Genomic DNA, 20,158 nt, shown 5'->3' on the forward strand with positions numbered 1-20,158 from the left:
CAATTCACTTCCCTCACCTCCTGCAAAATCGGCCTCGGAACTCCTCTCTTCCAGCAAGCACTCCAGTTCTCCCTGCCCAACCCTGTTTGTATCTCCAGAGACCATTACCTGGCTCAAGGGACACGCTGGGGGGTCAGAGGACCTGGGTTCTAGTCCTGGTCCTGCCACCTGTCTGCTGTTATGGTCTTAGGTATTTTCTTACTTTTAAATTCTCAGCTATCCTGCTTCAAAGGGATGTGGCATCACAGTAATAGATGCTGACGTGCCCTGAAAAGTAAAAATGCTACCGAGTGCAAGCAGGATTAGCCTGTGGGTCCTGGGCACCTCCCTCCTCAGCTCAGCATTTCCCACCTGCTGAGGACCGCACTGTGTCTCAGCTGCTCAGTTGCCATGGTGAAACGACAGCCTTTGCACGCGGTTGAGTGGGATTTTACCATCTGGAATGGAAGGTCCCTGAGGGTAGGACTGGATTTTAATATTTATTTGGTGAGGTTCTCAGCCCATGGCACCAGTAGGGGCTGAGCACAAGCAGGAGCTCAGTCTTAAAACTGGTTGCTTAGATTCCAATTTCCTTGGACAGATCCACCTCCTGTAATGCGATGACTGCATCACAGTGACAGGATGGTGGGAAACCCAAGCCTCCTCGTTTGTTCTACTGGACATGACCTCTAGCGAGAAGGGCGCTGCTGGAGGCTGGTCCTGGGGTCCTGGGACTCACTGACCCAGTGTTGACCCAGGTCTTGGGACCATCTGCTAAAGCCCACAGACCCCCTATAGATTTCACCCTCCCACTGGAATAAAAGTCCTTCCCAAATGGATGGGTGAGCATGCAAAACTCAAATAGGGACACTACCATGTTATAAACCCAGTGTGGGATCAACCCAGACCATTCAAAGGCCCACACCAAGGACCCCTGCTCTGGGGATCACTGTCTCCAATGTGGGGTCCTCACTCCCTGATAAGCAAGACCACTCTCTAGCAGTCAGAGCAGGCCAGAGCCCACCACTGCCCCAACAATCTCCAGCTTCAGTCCCCTCACCACTCTGACCATGGGCGGCTGGCAAAACACCACAACCCTCCTGAAGGAGTCATCGCCTCTTCATGAAAACCACGAAGATGAGAAAATTACCTCACCCCACCCAGAGAGCCCATCACACAAATGTTATTCAGAAAATACATTCTGGATTCTCCCCCCTCCCACCAACACGTTCCCTACCTCCCGTTGCACACGGCTATATGTTACAATTGACAAAATTCATCTTCTTCTTTTAAAAAATAACCTGGCACGTCGAGATCCATTCAGGGCAATGCCATTGCAAACACTGTAATTTAAAGTTAGTCGCAGTAGGACTTCCCTGGTGGTGCAGTGGTTAAGAATCCACCTGCCAATGCGGAGGATACGGGTTCAAGCCCTGGTCCGGGAAGATCCCACTTGCCGCGGAGCAACTAAGCCCGTGCGCCACATCTACTGAGCCTGTGCTCTACAGGCTGTGCTCCGCAACAAGAGAAGCCACCGCAATGAGAAGCCTGCGCACGGCAACAAAGAGTAGCCCTCTCTTGCCACAACTAGAGAAAGCCCACCCGCAGCAGCGAAGACCCAACGCAGCCAAAAAAAATAAAAAAATAAAAAAAAGTCAATCACAGTAGAAACAAAGACAGTCTCTAGAAAACTGACTTGAGGACCCTCAAGTCAGTCAAAATGGGTTTGCCTTGGTCAGGCCCATTGATGGGATTGGAAACAGCACCCCAGCAGCATCCTGAGCCCTGGCTGACACCAAAGAGCCTTGAAAAGCTGGCGTTTTGCTTCAAATCCATCCAGAATAAAATGCATAATAAATAAATAAATGCTTCCAACTTGTGTTGCGTGGGAGTATCCAGCTGTGTGTGCCTATAGCCTTCACGATGCTCCCCGGATTTTCAGAGTGAATCTTGCTTGATCGTGCAAAGGGTCTAAAGTCACCCCGGGTCACGGTGAAGCATGCAGTGAGAGGGAGATGGAACAGGGAGGAAGACTTCTGTGAAAATCCCAGATCTAGTCCACTGTTTGCTGGATGGGCCCTCCTTCCCGGTGGGCATGGAACCATGTATTTATATCTCTGGTTTCCTGCCTTGGAGTTTTCTGCCTTTGGAAGAAGAGCGGCTTAGAGGGGTGACAGAGAAATGACCCGCAGGCCTGCATAAAGGATGTCCACACAGGCTCTCTTCTCCTGCAGATACCTGGAAGCTCAGGTTTCTTCCCTCAGCTTTGGGAAGAGAGGCTTTCAAGGCTTCAGCACCCAGGGCTGAGGTCCAGCTGCCGCAGCATGTCCTGCAGAGACCCCTGCAGCCTGCTCAGGGCCACCACCTCCGTGGAGTAGAGGGAGGCTTCCAGGACGCCGCCCAGGCTCTCCAAGGTCTCCAGGGCTCTGGCCTGGGGCAAGGGGCAGCTCTTGGAGGAGGCCAGCAGGTGGAGAAGGTCCCGGAGGTTCTCCAGGTCATTAGATATTTGGATCACATTTCTGGAAGGCAGACTGGTGAGGATCTGTTGGTAGATCGCCAATGTCTGGTCCATCTTGGACAAACTCAGGACAGGGGTGAGCCCAGGGATGAAGTCCAAACCAGTGACCCTCTGTTTGGAGGAGACGGACTGCTATGCAGGAGGAAGGGGAGAGCAAGAGCTCAGGGGAGAGAAGTCAGCTCCGCAAAGCCCCTGGCCCTTCCCGCGAGCGTGGAGGTGTCTCCTTTCCCCCTTCTGCACCATCCTGCCTAGGCCCTTATTTCTTGTGCCCGCGTGGCTGCCAAGCCTCCAAGCTGGTCTCCCGGGCTTCTGTCTTCCTGCCCTTCCCAAACCACCCTGCCTGCCCTCCACTTCCAGACCAGCTTTAGCAGGCCGTTTCCTCTTCCAGATGCCTCTGCTATAGAACCAGCCATGACTCCCTATTTCTTACTTACTGACTTAAGTCTCTTCCCCAGGCATTGAGGTCCTCCATACATGCCCCTCCCCAACCCTTCCACCCACAGCGGACGCCTTCCTCCCAGACAGGTTCTCCACGAAGTCTCACCCCCTTAGGGATCAAGGCCCCCGTCTCACTCCTCCGCTCCAATAACTCTGGTTACCAGGAGGGGTTCTCCCCCTCCCCCGCTGCCCGCAGCGCTCACTGCCTGCACCACACCTGTTGGGACGCTCGGGGTCTATCATGTGCAGCTTGTTGAATGACTATTTTGAAAGCAAGGAGACTTAAGCGTTTTTCCCTATGAAATGCTCAAGACGCTATCTAGTTCTGAGCTGTCCCTGCTTCCGGCCACCTAACGGCTCCCTGGCTGCCCAAGGCTACTGTTAGAAATCCAGAGAGGCCAGGAGATGTGGAAGTCTCTGGATTGCTCCATGCAGGTGAACAAGTTGGCTTTTAAGGCAGGGGGATATCAAAAGCCACGTCTGAAAACCTTTGAAGAGGGCATGCTCTGTTCTGGTTCTGCAGGAGGGGTGTGTGTGTGTGTGTGGCGGGTCACTTGCTTTATCTAATTTAATCTTGAAACGACCTTGTGAAGACTATTAAGGTAGTCCTCTTATCTAGATGAGGAAACCAGGGTTTAAAGACATTGAGGAGCTTAACTAGCTTAAGATTTTACAGATAGAGAACAGAAGGGCGAGGATTCACACATAGCCTTCCTAATTCTAAACACCGACCTCATCTGGGAAGTGGCTGAAGGTATAGGCTTGTGGACCCCAGAGAAAAGACCCAGGGGACATTGAGAGCTGTTTGCAAATACGTAGAGGGTTGTATGTGAAAGAGGGCTTGATAGGCAGGACCAGCAGTAATGAGGAGAAGCTTCACAGGGTCAGCGTTCAGCTACCAGCCAGGAAGAATGCCTAATGATTAGAACGTTCTAGAGATGTGTTGGAGGCCCAGAGAGGGTGCTGCTGGGGCTCTGGTCACCTGCCAAGGGAACACCAGACCATTATGCTCTGGTCCTGGGCACTAGGATTCCAGTCTGGGAGGAAGGGGAGTGAGGAGGTGGGAGGCAAGGGGAGATCAGGAGAGCAGAGGCAGCTGTCCATGCGGTAGGGAGGCGTCCAGGCTGCCAGGACCCTTGTGCGAGGCTGCACAGCCTCAGCCAACCTCTGAGGTCCGGTTTCCCCACGGGCCAGCCACAGTTCCACCTCGTCTCCCAGGCCCTCCCTACCGTGTGTGATATGTCATTGATCCTGGTGACAATCGTCTTGATGAGCGTTTTGGTGTCATCCTGGACTTTTCGGATGGGCACAGCTTCAATGTAGGACAGATAGGGCCAAAGCCACAGGAATCGGCACAGGGGTCCACAACGCATTTTTCTTCCCGGGATGTGCTTCTGGGGCCTGAAAACAGAAGGAACCACACGTGGCATGTCGCTGGGATCTCAGAGAACACCCACAGGTCACGTTACCAACCACATTCTCAGATGCGGATAAAAACGAGATTTGCTTTCTGCTTGTGGTTATCATTTCCTCAAAGACAATTCATTGTCTAGAAATACAGTAATGAAATGCATTCCCTTGGGGAAAGGCATGGCCGCATCAAGGAAACCACGGTGAGGTGTGCTGTAGACCACAGAGCAGGAAGACAGGGCATGAGTAAACGGACGGGCTTTTAAGGTATGGTTTGAATCCAGCCATTTACTAGCTTCATGACTTCAGGCATATCCTATAACCGCTAAAAACTCCTGCCTGCATCCCCTGCAATATACCTATCTCCAGGCTTTTATGAGGATCAAATTAGATAACGTGTGTGAAAGAGCTTTAAAGGTGTTGTGAGGACTATTACTACCCTATTATTAGAGATCGTGGTACTGTCCTCTCCATTAACTCTCTCACAGCAGCCCACTGATATTTCCTTGATGGCATTTATCACTGGCTTTATTACTTCCTTTCTCTCCCACTGGGAGCCTGAATCCAACCGACACTTATGGAAGGTCTGATAATACGTCAGATGCAGTGCTGGGTACCAAGGATGCCACAGTGGACAACGGATGTTCTCTACTCTCAAAGTGCTTACAGCTGAATAGGAGAGATAAACAGGTAAACAGGCCATCCCAATACAGGAAGAAAGAGCTCTGCAAGAAGGACAAGATATTGTGGGAATACAAAGGGGGGCTCCCTGGAAGAGGTGCCACCTGAGCTAGGTATTGAAGGCCAAGGAGGGATCAGGAAGAGTATAAACTGGTTGCATAAGTGGCCAAGAAAACAGCCGGTGCAAAGGCATGAAGGCAGGAGAAAGTATATAACACGTTCACCCAGAATGTCTGAAACTTTCAAAGTCATGGAACCATGGATTCTAACATTAATAATATGCATGCAGATCCTCGATTAAGCAGCAAAGTTTTAATGAGATACATGAGGCAAAAGGTAATCAGGTTAAAGGTATGTGAGCCTGTGGCCAATGATCCGTGCTAAGTATGTGTGGATAAGCCTGAAATAATGATCAAGAGTAATTAGTTAGCATGAAGGTCCTGGAGATGGCAAAAAAGTTCATCTCTGCTTTTTGTGTTCTGCCTCATCTGGGTCTTGATAAGAACAGGTAACACATTTTCTGTCCATAGGTGGCAATTTAGTATAATTCATATTCTGGCAATATAATAGAAATAAGCAGTCTTGGGAATTCCCTGGTGGTCCAGTGGTTAGGACTTGGTGCTTTCACTGTGGTGGCCCAGGTTCAATCCCTGGTTGGGGAACAAAGATCCTGCAGGCTGCACAGTGCAGGAAAAAAAAAAAAAAGTCTGTTTCTATATTATAATGTTTGATCAAAGGTATTTTTCAAAATTAATTAATTTGTTTTATGGCTGCGTTGGGTCTTCGTCGCTGTGCGCGGGCTTTCTTTTGTTGTGGAGCATGGGCTCTAGGTGCGCGGCCTTCAGTAGTTGTGGTGCACAGGCTTAGTTGCCCCGCGGCATGTGGAATCTTCCCGGAGCAGGGATCGAACCCATGTCCCCTGCATTGGCAGAGCAGATTCTCAACCACTGTGCCACCAGAGAAGTCCTGTTTTTTTTAATCTGAATTTTACCGAAGGGGAAAAATGAGACTCAAGAAGACGTGCTAACTTGTCCAAAGTCAAACAAGTAAGCGGCAAAGCCAGGATTCACAGCCAAAGCTGCTTCACCAAGAAAGGCTGGGCGCTTTCTACCCTACCCCACCAGTTTCTCCAAGCTTTAAGGGAAAGCCCAAATTACAAGGCACTCCAATGACCAACCAAGGGCAGCTCCTGAGACCATGGCATTCGGGAAAAAATACCCTGCTCTATTCTAGGATGAAGCTATGAGATTGTACCCCTGTATCAACTTCATGTATGAAAAATACTAAGTAATTCGGGAGGGGGCATGTCAAATGTTTTTGTGCTTGTTCTCTCTCCTAAAAAGTTAATACTGCTTCTATTAACTCCTTATTCCCTGAGTAAACATGCCCACCAAATGTTTGAGGAATGGAGTTAAATAGTGCTAACCCCTCAGTGTGATTCCATGAAACCCTAGCAAAGGTGGAAGCACTGTGGTTAGGCCCCAAAGCTTCATCAGTGGGCTCTGCCCTTATTAGCTGTGTGTATCTGGGCAAGATATTTAATTCCCTAAAGCATCGGTTCCCATCAGTAAAATGGAATGAATCACACCACCTGGCTCAAAGGTTAATTGAAATGAACCTGTAAAGCCCCTGCCCATTGTGTGTGTGTGTGTGTGTGTGTGTGTGTGTGTGTGTGTGTGTGTGAGGGTTGGGGAGGGTTGGGGGCAGGGGGAGTAAATATTGTGTAGTTACTCAGCAGGGCTTGGAATGCTCTGGCAGCACTACCTGTAGCCAACCCTGAATCTAGCATTAGGCCCATCGCCTCGCCTGGGCCATCTCAAGAGGGTGCCTGGTATTTCTGGGTCCTCCCCCTGCAGCACAAGATAGAGTGGTAAACTTTTCTAGGATTCATGTGTTAATGACACCCTCCTTCCCAAGAGAATTTATTACCAGATTAACTCTGGTCATAGTCACTCTCACATAATGGCCACCCTTTAATACCTGAGTGGAAAAACAGTTTTACTAGCCCCCTCTATCACCATGGATAATATGCTTCAGTGGGCGCTGAAAATAAATCATAGTTCCTTGAAACGTGGAATTGAGGAACTGCTGCTGAGCAAGTCTGCCTAAGAGGAGAGGCCAGGGTTAGGGGAGCTCCCTGGGGGCGGGCTGCAGAGAGAACTCGTAACAGGCCCATCTGAGATCAAAGTGATGGGGAGACCCTGGCCAACAGGCACACACAACATGAAACACACATGCTCACACATATAACACATCATATGCATACACACACATATCAACATATTAACCCTTTTAGTAAAGGCTGGTGATTGTCTCCAGTACCTATTGCCTCTTCGCAATTAGTAGAACATCCAGGTTTAGATAGAGGTGTGGCCATTCAGAATAAATTCTATATTTCCCAGCTGGTGTGGCGATGCGACTAAATTCTGGCCAGCTGAATATAAGCAGAAATGCGATGTGGCAGTTCTTGTGCTGTGTGCTTCTGCCCCTCCCTTTTCCATCCCTTCCTCCATCCTGATGCCTGAATTGTGGTTGTGGCAGCTGGCATTCTGGTGCTTCTTGGGTCATGAGGACGAGGGCCTTACCGTATGAACACTGGAGTAGGGAGCTGGAGGGGGCCAGGTCCCTGAGGACTTGCTGCAGGCGAGATGACATGCATGGACCACCTACCTCTGAACTTGTACTGAGTGTGTGAGAGACATAACCTCTGTCTTGGTTAAGACACTGTTATTTTGGGTCTCTGCTAAGTGCAGCCAAACTTAATGCTAATTAATTTATACACCCAGACACGGGCAGACATCAATTTTTCTTGGTTCACCTGAATGTCAGTACCTGGGTGGGGCCTGGCGGTGGCCCGAGATTTTGGGTTTGGGGGGAAGGTAAGAGCAGGGTTTGGGGATTGGTAGGGGAGGGATAATCCAAGACAGCAACTACAGCTTCACTGAGCACAGCACCTGACACATACTAGTTACTTAACATCTGTTTGATGGTTGACAGCTAACATGTATTGATCGCCCACTGGGGGCCAGGGACAGAGATAAAGACACATGCAGTCGCAGAAAAGTGGGATCAGGAGTGGGGACAGTCGGGGCTGAAGACTGGTGGTTCTCCCAGGAAGCCCAGGTAGTACACCACAGTATTCGGCGTTGTTAACTACTTACATATATTATTTGTTAAAAATAAAAGTAAAGAGCAAAACTGTGCTCTTAAACAACTGGTTTAAGAATTTACCTAATTAACTACAATGCAAGGAATAATGTTTAAAGAGATAAAATGCCTTGGATAACTCAGGGGAGGAAGTCGTGTGTAAACTTATGAGCTCTAAAGCTGAGCTATGTTTCAGTTGGAGCATAGGACCTTGGGAAAATTTGCTAACCTCTTGCAGACTCAGTTTTCTTAGCTGTAAAGTGGGGATGAAACAAGTCATAATTCCCATCTGTGGCTGAAATGAGATAATGTATGTAGAATGCTTGCTCTGTGCCTGGCACGTGGCCAATCCCAATACATGTTAGCTGTTGTCAGCATTATTTCCAGCTAGGGAATCAAGGAAACATCTTGGAGGCGGTGGCGTTTAATAAGGGCCCTGAGAATGGGGGGGAATGGGTTTGTGAATGTGGAGGAGAGGGGCACCCGCAGCAGAGGTCTCAGAAGATGGTGGCTCTCAGCTGGCACAGGAGGTGTGATGGGGGGACAGGGAGGGGTGGGGCTGTGCCACCTTGGCTGTGCAGGGAGGCCAAGCTATTTCTGTGGAAGTGAGGAGCTCTGATCCCTCCCAGGCTAATGCTTTCAGCACAGGTGACAAAAAGGACAGAGATGAAAATTGGGAAAGGCCACCCACCCACTTCTCCCCAGAGCAGCTTGCCTCCGCCTTCCCCAAGAAGCTGGCCGCCTCCAGACGTGAGCTCCCTCACCTCCCCTCTTGTCCTGGGGGATGCAGCTGACGAAGTGGGGGCCTCTATGCCAAGGTGGCGGGGGGGGCGCTTCTCTAGATTCAGGCTAGAAGGTTGGCTGGCCCCAGGGCAGGCCTGCCCACAGCCTTTGGATTCCAGCAGTCAGAGGGGAGGTGGGGAGAGCTCTGGGTCACAGAGGCCTTTGCTGGTGGAGGCTGCCAGCTTTGAGCTATCCAAACTCCTCTGTCTTCTCCCGGTAGAAAGTATCAGAGGTTAGTAAGGGCACAACCTTCTCTCTTCCTTCTTCTCTTCTCCAGCCATCAGGTTTTTATACCTCTCTCTCCAGTAGCCTTTGGTATGCTACTGTGAATTAAATTCAGGTGATGTGGTGTTTACTGTTAATTTTACGGAAAAAGCTTTGGACAGTCTACACCCTCTCTCTCCCTGTAGAAATCCTTCCTGTGGGCTCCCTCGCATTCTTCCCTCTCAGCCTTCCTTCTTTCCTTTCTCCCTAACTCCAAGTTGGAAGGGACTTGAGGATGGGGAAAGGACAAAGGATGAACAGACAGAGAAGGCTGGATCCTGATCCTTCAAGTTACTCAGAATCCAGTGGAACAGATGGAAGCTTAAACGACTCATTTTAACACAACGTGGTGAAGGTTACAAGAGAAAGAACATGGAACTGGGGGATCGTGGGGAAAGGGGGTGACTCTGGGGAGGTGAGGAGAGCTTTGCACTGAGACCTGAAGGACAGGAGTTCCCCAGGGGGAAGAGAGCAAGCAGGGCCGTCCAGGCCAAGGGGACAGTGTGGAGTTGGGGGAAACCATGGTGGGTTTGGGAGAATTCAATATGGTAGAAGGGTAGAGTACATGAGGCTGGAGAGCTAGAATCTCCCGGGCTTGATTCTATGTATAGTCGGGACCTTTCAGGGGAATCTGCCCTGCTCAGGACACACACACACACACACACACACACACACACACACACACACACACACACACACGAATCCTAGAGGCCATGTTTGCATGAGCAATAGTGGGCAAGAGAACCAGAATACTCTTCTCTTCCCTTTCCGTGTCCCTTTCTCCTCCAGCTCCTGATTGGGTCAATTAGCGTCTCTCCTGGTAATTTAAAGTAGTGCTCCGAGGAGTCCAGTCTTCCTCTGATGACGACTCAGAAGATCAAGGGTAGCCATGGTTGGCATCACATGCATGGAATAGCTAAGAGAGACCAGGGTCCATCCAGCTGCTGAGAGGTGGATTATGGTCAATGCCTGGACTCTTTCTTGACCTTCTTCCTGGTTCCTGACCTTGTTGGCTCTAGGTTCTCCCTGTCCTTAGCCTCCAGTGTGAGATACTCTTCCACACATACTACTCACTTGAGTAGCTTTCAACTTTCTGAATATATTTTTTCATCCAGGAGACATATAGATACACACATGTAAGAGAAACAAGTGTCAGGAAATAAAATTCACCTTTACTATGGGGGATGCACTCTTGAGAGTCTCCATTCTGTTTTTTAAATGTTGGCTGCAATATACAGTTGAAAACACTGAGCTAACATGAGTGGTTTTCTCTTATTTGCAACCGGAAGGCTGGTTGAGAAATCACATTAACATACTTAACTGGTAGCCAGAATGTGGGTGCGAGGGGTTATATTCTTCCCGTTCATCAGAAACTACCCTTAGATTTGATCTCATCAGGGATAACAAATAGGTTTCAATTCCCGTGTCAACTCTGATCAATTTTTAGCGGTTCCTTGGAGTGCTGAGTGGAGACGAATCTGAAGCTCCATCCAGTCTCAGAGGGAGAAGGTGCCGTGATCAATTAGTGATGTCTGCCGGGTGCAGGAGTGGTGGATATGCCACTTGTTCAGCATCTCCCAAGGGCCTGGCACAGAGCAGGTGCTCATTAAATTTTTGTTGAATGAATGAATGAAATATTTCCCATCCCTGATCTTCATTGTCTAACAAGGTTAACCTACCTCTACAATGGTTTACCTGCTCCCATTTTAAAGTCACGATCTAGAATTCACTTTTGCCCAGCAGGAATTCCTAAGAAACTTTCTTAATGAAGACGGAAAATGCTTCAGCATCCTGGTCTCCTTTTCTTGGGGACTTTGGTCGGCTTCCTGCATCCCATAGATGTCCTCTAGCACCACATAGGCCCCTATTCCCTTCAGCTTCCTGAGTCCTGCTCCATCTTAACTATTGTCTCAGATGCTCCCTGCCTTGGTCCCATTCATCAGCTTCGCTCTTCCTGCTGTGCTCTGGGCCTCCTGCCCTTCTCAGAGGTCTCTGCTCTGCCCGGCTAGTCTTCCCTATGGTTTCCCCCCTCTTCCCTGGCACCCCCAGCCTGGAGCACCCCAGAGTACAAACTCAATACGTGCACAGATGGGGATGAACTCTTCCAGGGGATGGATGAGATATCGGCATTGACACCGATCGCTCCAGAGAGCTGACAAATTGAACAGGAAAGACTGTAAAATGCACTCTGCTGAGAAGCAAGGCACGTTTGACGTCACACATGGAGAAGTGCAAAGGCCCCTGTGGGCCCAGTCATCAGGTGGGTTGTTTTTAAGCAGAAACCGCCTCTCTTTCTACTTCTCTGAGACAGCTGTGCAGACAAAGAAGAATTTCAAGGCTCTCGCTGGCAGGCTACAAGGGAGCTGTCGCCACTGGACTCCTACTGCTGGTGGGAACAGGGCCTACTGACTGACGGATTGCAGGAGAATTTGGCTCGGTTTTCCTTTAAATTACATGCATGTGGTTGAAGGATGCACATACCACAAGGACTCCACCTCCCTGGAGCCCTTCTCTCTCTCTGCCCCCCACTGACCCCCACGTTCCCCTAGGTGGCATCGAGGCTAGAGCGGGGACAATGACCCAGGTTCTGTGAAGAGAGCTCTCCCAAGCGGCCACCTCCGTACCCTGCATGAGCCACTCAGACACAAGAGGCATCCGCCTGGGGCTGACAGGCGGAATTCATTGCAATCTCCCTGGCTCTGTCCTTGGCGATTGGAGCCATTTCCTGGAATGGAGGGGGGAGGAAAATATTTCCCCCAAATACCAAGAAGAGTTATTTTGGGCATAAGATGTGCAAAATAAGAGAAGGACACTCCTTTGGCCAACATGGAAACGTTCCCCTCAGCCCAATGTCCTCAACTGCTTGAAAAGGAAAGAACCGAATCACACCCACTGTTTTTCTCTTGCCTTTTCCCCCTGCCTACATGAGAGAACGGATCAGCAAGGCCTTCCCGCTCAGGAGGGCGTTAGTGTGGGAGTGACTATGATTCTGTTCACCGTCCTGGTGGGAAAGAGACTGGATACCCTCTGTCCCACCAGTGTCAGCTGACCACTGCCCGCCTCAGAGCTCTACAGAGCAAACACCAGAGAGCGGACAGAGGTCAGTGCGGGGAGTCATCCAGCTTGTGCTCCTGGGGTGGTGTCTTCAAGTCCCTGCCCTCTGCCCCGCCTCCCCTGCAGACTACCTTCTCATCCTGTCCAAAGCTGCTAGTCTCAAATGACCACCAGGAGACTTCCCTGGCGGTCCAGTGGTTAAGACTCCATGCTTCCACTGCAGGGGGCTCGGGTTCCATCCCTGATTGGGGAACTAAGATCCCACATGCTGCACAATGCAGCCCCCAGAAAACACAAACAAACAAACCAAAAAACCCTCAAATGACAACCAGGCCACCATGTCACTCGATTGAACTGTGTTTAAGAATTCACTTTTCCCAAGTGCCACACATTTAAGCTATAGAAACTGGAGTGTAAAGGCAAACCCATCCACAATGAAATCTAAAGCAGCCAGGAGGGAAGGCGGGCTATAAGCGAGGCTGGTAGGTCTCACCTGCCAATAGTGTGTCTTTATCAGTTTTGACTAGAGAGATGGTAACAGTGAGAAAAGTGTAACAGGCCTTTCCCATGACCTGCTGTTCTGTTGCCCCAGAGAAACCCTATTTTATCCATAACGTAGAAGGCAATTCGCACAGCTTTGAGGCCAGATATGGTGAGATCCAGCATAATTTCTTTGGGAGATTTGGGTTCTTCCTGACAGTTTTTCTGCCCACCTCTACTACCTCGTCCCTTCCTAGGTCCTGGGCTTTATACAGCCCCTCGCATTCAAAAGTCAGAAACCCTGCTGGAAAATGATGCCTGAAATCTCACCTGCAGAGCAAGGCTTCTCCTCGGAAACTCAAAACCCTCCTAACTCGCACTCCTCAGAAACTCAACGCACGTCCCCTGCACATGGCGGCGGGGTACCCTGACCTTTGCGGGTGTGCTCAAGGCCATTTGCAAAGCATCTCAGCGACAGGGCTGGCGGCTCTGGCAGTCTCCTGGGGCCCTGGCTGGCTCCGTGAGCTCAGATTCCCGCCCCGAGGGCATAGGTGCAGCCCAGCCCCAAATCCAACGCTCCCGGCTCCCAGCCGCCTCCCCTCCGGTCAGAACTCTTGTGCAAAGTTACCACAATCCAGAACCAAGCCGCCCGCTCTGCCCTTCGCCCGCCTCAGTTTCCTCAGGATGGGGTGGCCTGTCAAGAAAGACCAGCGGAGAAGGAGAAAGGAGAGCGCCGACTCTTACCTCGCAGCTGCTGGCGCCGCGATTCCTCGATTCCTCTGAGGCTCCATGTCTGCCCGCCCCTCTTATAGACGCCCGAGCGCAACTTGCGCAACTGCCCGGCAGGCTCCGCCGCACCCCGAGCGCCAGCCCCCGCCCTGCCGGGAGCAGGGTCTCGAGGGAGGCACTCCGCCGCGCCAGGAGCCCCGCGTGCACCCTCGGGTACCGCCTGAAAAGTTGGGGGCGGCTGGCAGGTGTGAGAAATCCTCGAGGTGGCGCCAGCATCGGCCTTGCGGGCCTAGGGGAGCGGGCGCCAGGGACAGGGCGGCGGTGAGGGGTTCTTCTGAGCCGGCTGTGGGCTCGGACGGCGCCCTTAGTGGTCGGTGGTGCGCGGACGGCGCGGCCCAGCAGCCAGCTCCGCTGGGCGGCGGCACCCGAGGGCCCTGGGCGCCTGGGCGCCTGGGAAGCCTCGGGTTAGCGAGAGCGACCCGCCGTGCGCCAGGCCTGGGAAAACACACCTGCGGTGATGATGGTGTGGAGGGAATAAGGAAAGCCAGGCTCACACGGTCTGGAGGCAGCACTCATGCTGCATTGGAGACTTCCTAACGGGAGCATGCTCCCCGAAGTCTCCTGTGCTCCGCCAGGACTGCAAGGGTCTCCTTTGTTCACCGCTATACCCCCGGTTGATAGCCTAGTGCATTGCACAAAGTATTTAATTTCTAACATATATTTTAAAATGAAAATCGCAAACTTAGGTCTAACAAATATTATTTTTCGATATTTGCTTCATTAATTTTTTTGGCTAAAATATTTTAAAGCAAATTACAAATATCATGACGTTTCACCCTTAAATACTTCAGTATATAGCTCTGAAAAATAAGGAAGCATTTCTACTTTTAATCACAAGATTATCACACAAGAGTAATTCTTTCACATCATGAGCTAGTCTGCGTTTCAATTTCCCCCAATATCTAAAAAATGTCTTTTATGATTGCTTTGTTTGAGCCTGGTTGTTTTGCTCTTAATATTTTTGGAAGGAAGGAAGGAAGGAAGGGAGGGAGGGAGGGAGGGAGGGAGGGAGGAAGGGAGGGAGGGAGGAAATTGAGCTATATATTTGTGGAAGTCACAGATTGTTAGCCTTGACCATGAATTCTAATTATACTGCCACCAAAAAGTGGGAAACCAACTAAATGCCCAACATAGGAAATTGGTAAGATTATTGAAAAGCCACATAAGAGTAATATGCACACATTAAAAATTCTGTTGTAAAACTAATATTTAATGATGTAGGAAAAAATAATTATATTTTGTGAGATGGAAAGAATCAGATTATACAATGGTATGTGTTTTCTGATCACACACATGCCAACACACACACTTTCACACCAAAATATACGTTGTCACTACTGGGAACGGGATCAGGAATTTATAACCTCTTCTTTGTGCTTTTCTGCTTTAAAAAAAGTGTCTACAATGGAATTACATTTTGAAGAAAATCTTTCACATCCCACGGAAAGGGTGTTTTATGTTGTTTTTCATATATAGACTGTAGCACCCACTACAATCAAGTTTTTCTTGTCCCCAACATCTTTGTAACTTGGTTCTAAGTAGAGACTTAGCTTATAGGCAGGGCCTTAGCAGCCTCAGGTTAGTTGTCCCAGCATCGCCTTTACTTAGGGTCACAGTTCAGATTGGGACCAGAGTTATTGCCTGTACATCAAGCAGCACTTGAGACCACGGTGAGAGGCTATGGACTGCTTGTCTGCCTAGCTATCTATCCCCTACTTATATTTTGCATTTGGTTGATTAATAATTATTTTATTTTAAAATAAAATCCTGTATAATAAAATATTATTTTTTAAAAAAAATTCAAAAGGGACAAAGAGACATGAAAACTCAGTCTCCCCCAAGTCTTCCTTTTTTCCCTAGAAGTAACTGTCATTCCCAGTTTATGGTGTGTCCTTCCATGGATATTCTTTTTCTGTCCTTCGTACATCTATTACCTTAAAAAAACATGCAAAATAATGTCATATTATTCACACTAATGTTCTTGCCCTTTGCATTTACATTTTTTTATTTTGGAAAATTTCAAATCTCCACAATACATTTACAAGGAAAAATGGCATTGCAAATCTCCGTGTACCATCAACCAACTTCAACCATTATTAATCTCACTTCCTTCACTTAATAGATCTAGAACACAATTTCTTACCAACACACAGGTGTTCCAAATCCTTTAAAAGTCAGCATATGTTTCATTTTACAGGTGTACCATAATCAACCGTATTGTTACATACATAATGTAATTAATTCACTCAAATGTACTTATTTGAGCACAGTGTGTGTATATCAGTGGGAGAATTTCTTGATAAACAGAATTGTTGAATCAAAGGGCATGTACATTCAAAACAGAAATATATTGTCAAGTTACATTCCTTAGAGATTGCACTGATTTACATATGCAATTGGCTGCAAGTAACAGTGACTTAGGCATTAACGTCATTTCATTGTCTCCTTTAACCAGAAGCCTGGAGGAAGGCAGGTGCCGTAGCTCGGTGACATCATCAAGAAGCCTGCTCCTGGATAGAAAGCCGAGAGATAAACCCACGCACATATTGTCACCTTATCTTAGATAAAGGAGACAGGAATGTACAGTGGAGAAAGGACAGCCTCTTCAATAAGTGGTGCTGGGAAAACTGGACAGCTACATGTAAAAGAATGAAATTAGGACACTTCCTAACACCATACACAAAAATAAACTCAAAATGGATTAAAGACCTAAATGTAAGGCCAGACACTATAAATCTCTTAGGGGAAAACACAGGCAGAACACTCTATGACATAAATCACAGCAAGGTCCTTTTTGACCCACCTCCTAGAGAAATGGAAATAAAAACAAAAATAAACAAATGGGACCTAATGAAACTTCAAAGCTTTTGCACAGCAAAGGAAACCATAAACAAGATGGAAAGACAACCCTCAGAATGGGAGAAAATATTTGCAAATGAAGCAACTGACAAAGGATTAATCTCCAAAATTTATAAGCAGCTCATGCAGCTCAACGTCAAAAAAACAAACAACCCAATCCAAAAATGGGTAGAAGACCTAAATAGACATTTCTCCAAAGAAGATATACAGACAGCCAACAAACACATGAAAGGATGCTCAACATCATTAATCATTAGAGAAATGCAACTCAAAACTACAATGTGATATCTTCTCACACCGGTCAGAATGGCCATCATCAAAAAATTCTCAAACAATAAATGCTGGAGAGGGTGTGAAGAAAAGGGGACCCTCCTACACTGTTGGTGGGAATGTAAATTGATACAGCCACTATGGAGAACAGTGTGGAGGTTCCTTAAAAAACTAAAAATAGAATTACCATATGACCCAGCAATCCCACTACTGGGCATATACCCTGAGAAAACCATAATTCAAAGAGAGTCATGTACCACAATGTTCATTGCAGCTCTATTTACAATATCCAGGACATGGAAGCAACCTAAGTGTCCATCAACAGATGAATGGATAAAGAAGATGTGACACATATCTATAATGGAGTATTACTCAGCCATAAACAGACACGAAATTAAGTTATTTTTAGTGAGGTGGATGGGCCTAAAGTCTGTCATACAGAGTGAAGTAAGTCTGAAAGAGAAAAACAAATACCATATGCTAACACATATATATGGAATCTAAAAAAAAAAAAAAAAAGGTCATGAAGAACCTAGGGGCAGGACAGGAATAAAGACACAGACATACTAGAGAATGGACTTGAGGACACGGGGAGGGGGAAGGGTAAGCTGGGACAAAGTGAGAGAGTGGCATGGACATATATACACTACCAAAAGTAAAATAACTAGCTAGTGGGAAGCAGCCACATGGCACAGGGAGATCAGCTCGGTGCTTTGTGACCACCTAGAGGGGTGGGAGGGAGGGAGACACAAGAGGGAGGAGATGTGGGGATATATGTACGTGTATAGCTGATTCACTTTGTTATAAAGCAGAAGCTAACACACGACTGTAAAGCAATTACACTCCAATAAAGATGTTAAGAAAGAAAAAAAGAATCCTGCTCCTTCTGACCTTCTATTCTTCCATCGTGTCCTTGCGCTTATTGTTTCACGGTTGCAAGATGGATGCTACTCCTTCAGGCATCATGTCGTCACATGAGTGCCCAGTAGGAAGGGCAGGGCAGAAGCAAAATGTTTTCTCCTCTTGAAATTCTGTTTCAAGTTGGGGAAGAGAAGTCACATTTTCCCTTGTTTCTCATTGACCAGAAATGGGATGTAGGTTCATCCTTAGACCAATCACTGGCCAAATGGAATGTGATTGCCATGACTGATTTAGACTGATCATAAGTCTCCCCTCTGGGGCTGTGGTAGATCAAGGTAGACGAAGGGAAGCTGTGTCCTTCCCTGAAAGAGTTGGGGTTCTGTGAGCTTGGAAGAAGGAGAGGAGAAATGGATCTTGGGTACGCAGTGAACAGTGCTTGCTACACTCAACTATGGTGTATTATCAAACTTCCGATGCACTTGACTTTATTCTTAAATAGTAAAACTTAAAAATGCTTTCTGTGGGAATTCCCTGTTGGTCCAGTGGTTAGGACTCCGCGCTTTCACTGCCGAGGCCGTGGGTTCAATCCATGGTCAGGGAACTAAGATCCCACAAACTGCGTTGCACGGCCAGAACCAAAACCAAGCAAAATCCTTTTTGTTTGAACCTTGACAACCTTAACAATTAAAAAAAGAGGTAATTCTAACCCTTTGGATTCGAGTATTGCTTTTTCTTTTTCAAAGCACTTCCGTGATATCTTTTGACTGACAGTAACCCACAGGAAGAAATAGAGCGGGTCTTATTTCCCTGATCCGAATGAGAGCCTGAGATGCAGAGTGGTCAAGCAATAGGCATCATTAGAGGTCACAGTTCTCAGTCGCTGTGGCCCTTGTGGTTTTGCACTGAGGTCAGCCACGAGCTACAGGCTCACATAGTGTGCCGGGGTCTGAGGGTGGCCTCACAGAGCTCTGTGCTTTGCAGAGCCACTGTTGGTGCCCTGTTGAAGGAGAAGACAGGCAGACAAAGGTTAGATCTCTGTTCTAATTTTAGGCAATCCCAAGCACCTTCTCTTGTGTGAAATATGCCTTTCAACCTGCAGTGAGGAAGGTCTATACAAGCTTACAGACTGGACGAAAAAAGCAACAGGATAATTCAGTCAAATAATGAGTCTATTTTTTCCCCTAAATTAAATATTTGTGTGTGTGGGGGGGGGTTGGTAGACTGGATTGGTTCTTCTGATATGTATGTGACTTCTCAGCTCCCTGAGAAGTGAGCTCCCTGAGGGCAAAGACCATATCTTATTCACCTCACTGTTGCTAGCCCTTGGAAGAGCTCCTGATCATAGTAAGGGCTCCATAAATGCCTATCAGATGCATGAATGGTTTGAGTCCTTTCTGCTAATGACGGATGTCCTCCCTGTTATCATCTATCAGAGCACCATGTTTCTTTCCACGTAGCACCAATCAAAGACTGCAATCAATCAGTCAGTTAATTACTAATTTGTTAATACCTTTGTCTCATCATGAGAATGTAAGTTCCACGAGAGTCAAGACTGGGTCTGCCCAGTCCTAGCCCAGGGCCTGATACATAGTAAGGGATCTAGAGACTGTTAAATGAAGCTTTGAGCAAATGCTTTTAGCAGTGTCTGGCACATAGTTGGCCCTCAATAAACATCCCTGGAATAAACTCTGACTACATATAACAGTGACTTCACGATCACACACCTCCAACAACTGAGCTGAAGACTGAAGCTTAACGAAGCAGAGGAGGGCCAGGGAGCCAGGCTGCCCAGCAGTGCCGCAGATGGATGGACAGCCCACCGTGAGGTCCACTGGCTTCCATGGGATCACAGCCAGAGGAGAGCCTCAGGGAGCGAGAGAACAAATTCTTTATAAAGAAAGGGAAAGAGGGGCTGGATTTTGAAGGAACTTGACAGAGAGTGGGAGCCATTAAAAGCATGAGAGGGGATTCACATGGTCAAGTCACCATGTGATTCAACTGGCAGAGAAATATAAGAAGAAATTCAGGGAAAAAAACTAAAATCAAAGAGACAAATTATGAAAGATTATTTCTGCACCCATTTGTTCATTCATCCAAGCAGGAAAGCATACACTGAGAGCATACTATGTGCTGAGCCGTATGCTAGATCCTAGAGATGAAAAAATGAGTCAGATTTAGTCCTGGACCTCAGCCATGGTTCCAGGAGCATGAGTGAGGAAACAAGACGGAAAGGCCCAAGAGACATTTTGAATAAAAGAACACCAGCCCTGTCAACTGAATTTTCTTCTGGGAGGAAACTAAGCAGTCATAGTTCCATAAACTTTCCCACCTCGAGCTTAGCGATGGTGCCCCTGGCAGAGACAATGAAGCTGAGGAGCAAGAAGGGTGGGACTAAGATGTGTGTTGTGAGTGTGGTTGTTTAGAACATCTGGTTGCAGATGTCCAGTAGTTAATTGGGGCTGAAGTCCAGGTGGAGATGTGGTTCCAGGCATCATCTTCAAAGACAGGAAGGATGACGTCTCATCAAATCAGGGTTTGGGGGGCCAGCAGCCTCAGGCCTGGGAAACTCTGTGCAATCTGCAAGGTTTTGAGTAGATGACTGTGCGGTGGAGGGTGTGAAAGAAG

At 48.0% G+C, this 20,158-nt stretch overlaps 1 protein-coding gene across 2 annotated transcripts; it reads right to left on the reverse strand.

Annotated features, from left to right (window-relative positions):
- Window positions 1-2,248: 2,248 nt before the first annotated feature.
- On the reverse strand, window positions 2,249-13,545 carry LEP (leptin). 2 transcript variants are annotated; one of them, XM_022589533.2, is made up of 3 exons: window positions 13,499-13,545; window positions 4,165-4,336; window positions 2,249-2,629 (listed from the first exon to the last, which is right to left on the reverse strand). In XM_022589533.2, the coding sequence occupies exons 1-3, from the start codon at window positions 13,543-13,545 to the stop codon at window positions 2,270-2,272; spliced, it is 579 nt and encodes a 192-aa protein (XP_022445241.2). In that variant the 3' UTR covers window positions 2,249-2,269. The 2 variants fall into 2 exon arrangements, with proteins under 2 accessions (XP_022445241.2, XP_022445250.2); XM_022589542.2 differs by lacking the exon at window positions 13,499-13,545 and having other exon boundaries at window positions 2,249-2,626; window positions 4,165-4,373.
- Between the last annotated feature and the right edge of the window lie 6,613 nt (window positions 13,546-20,158).

The sequence above is a fragment of the Delphinapterus leucas genome, chromosome 9 (assembly GCF_059928025.1).
Source record: "Delphinapterus leucas isolate spDelLeu-1000000601 "Yukka" chromosome 9, BTC_Dleu_Yukka2, whole genome shotgun sequence".
In the NCBI taxonomy this organism is placed as follows: Eukaryota; Metazoa; Chordata; class Mammalia; order Artiodactyla; family Monodontidae; genus Delphinapterus; species Delphinapterus leucas.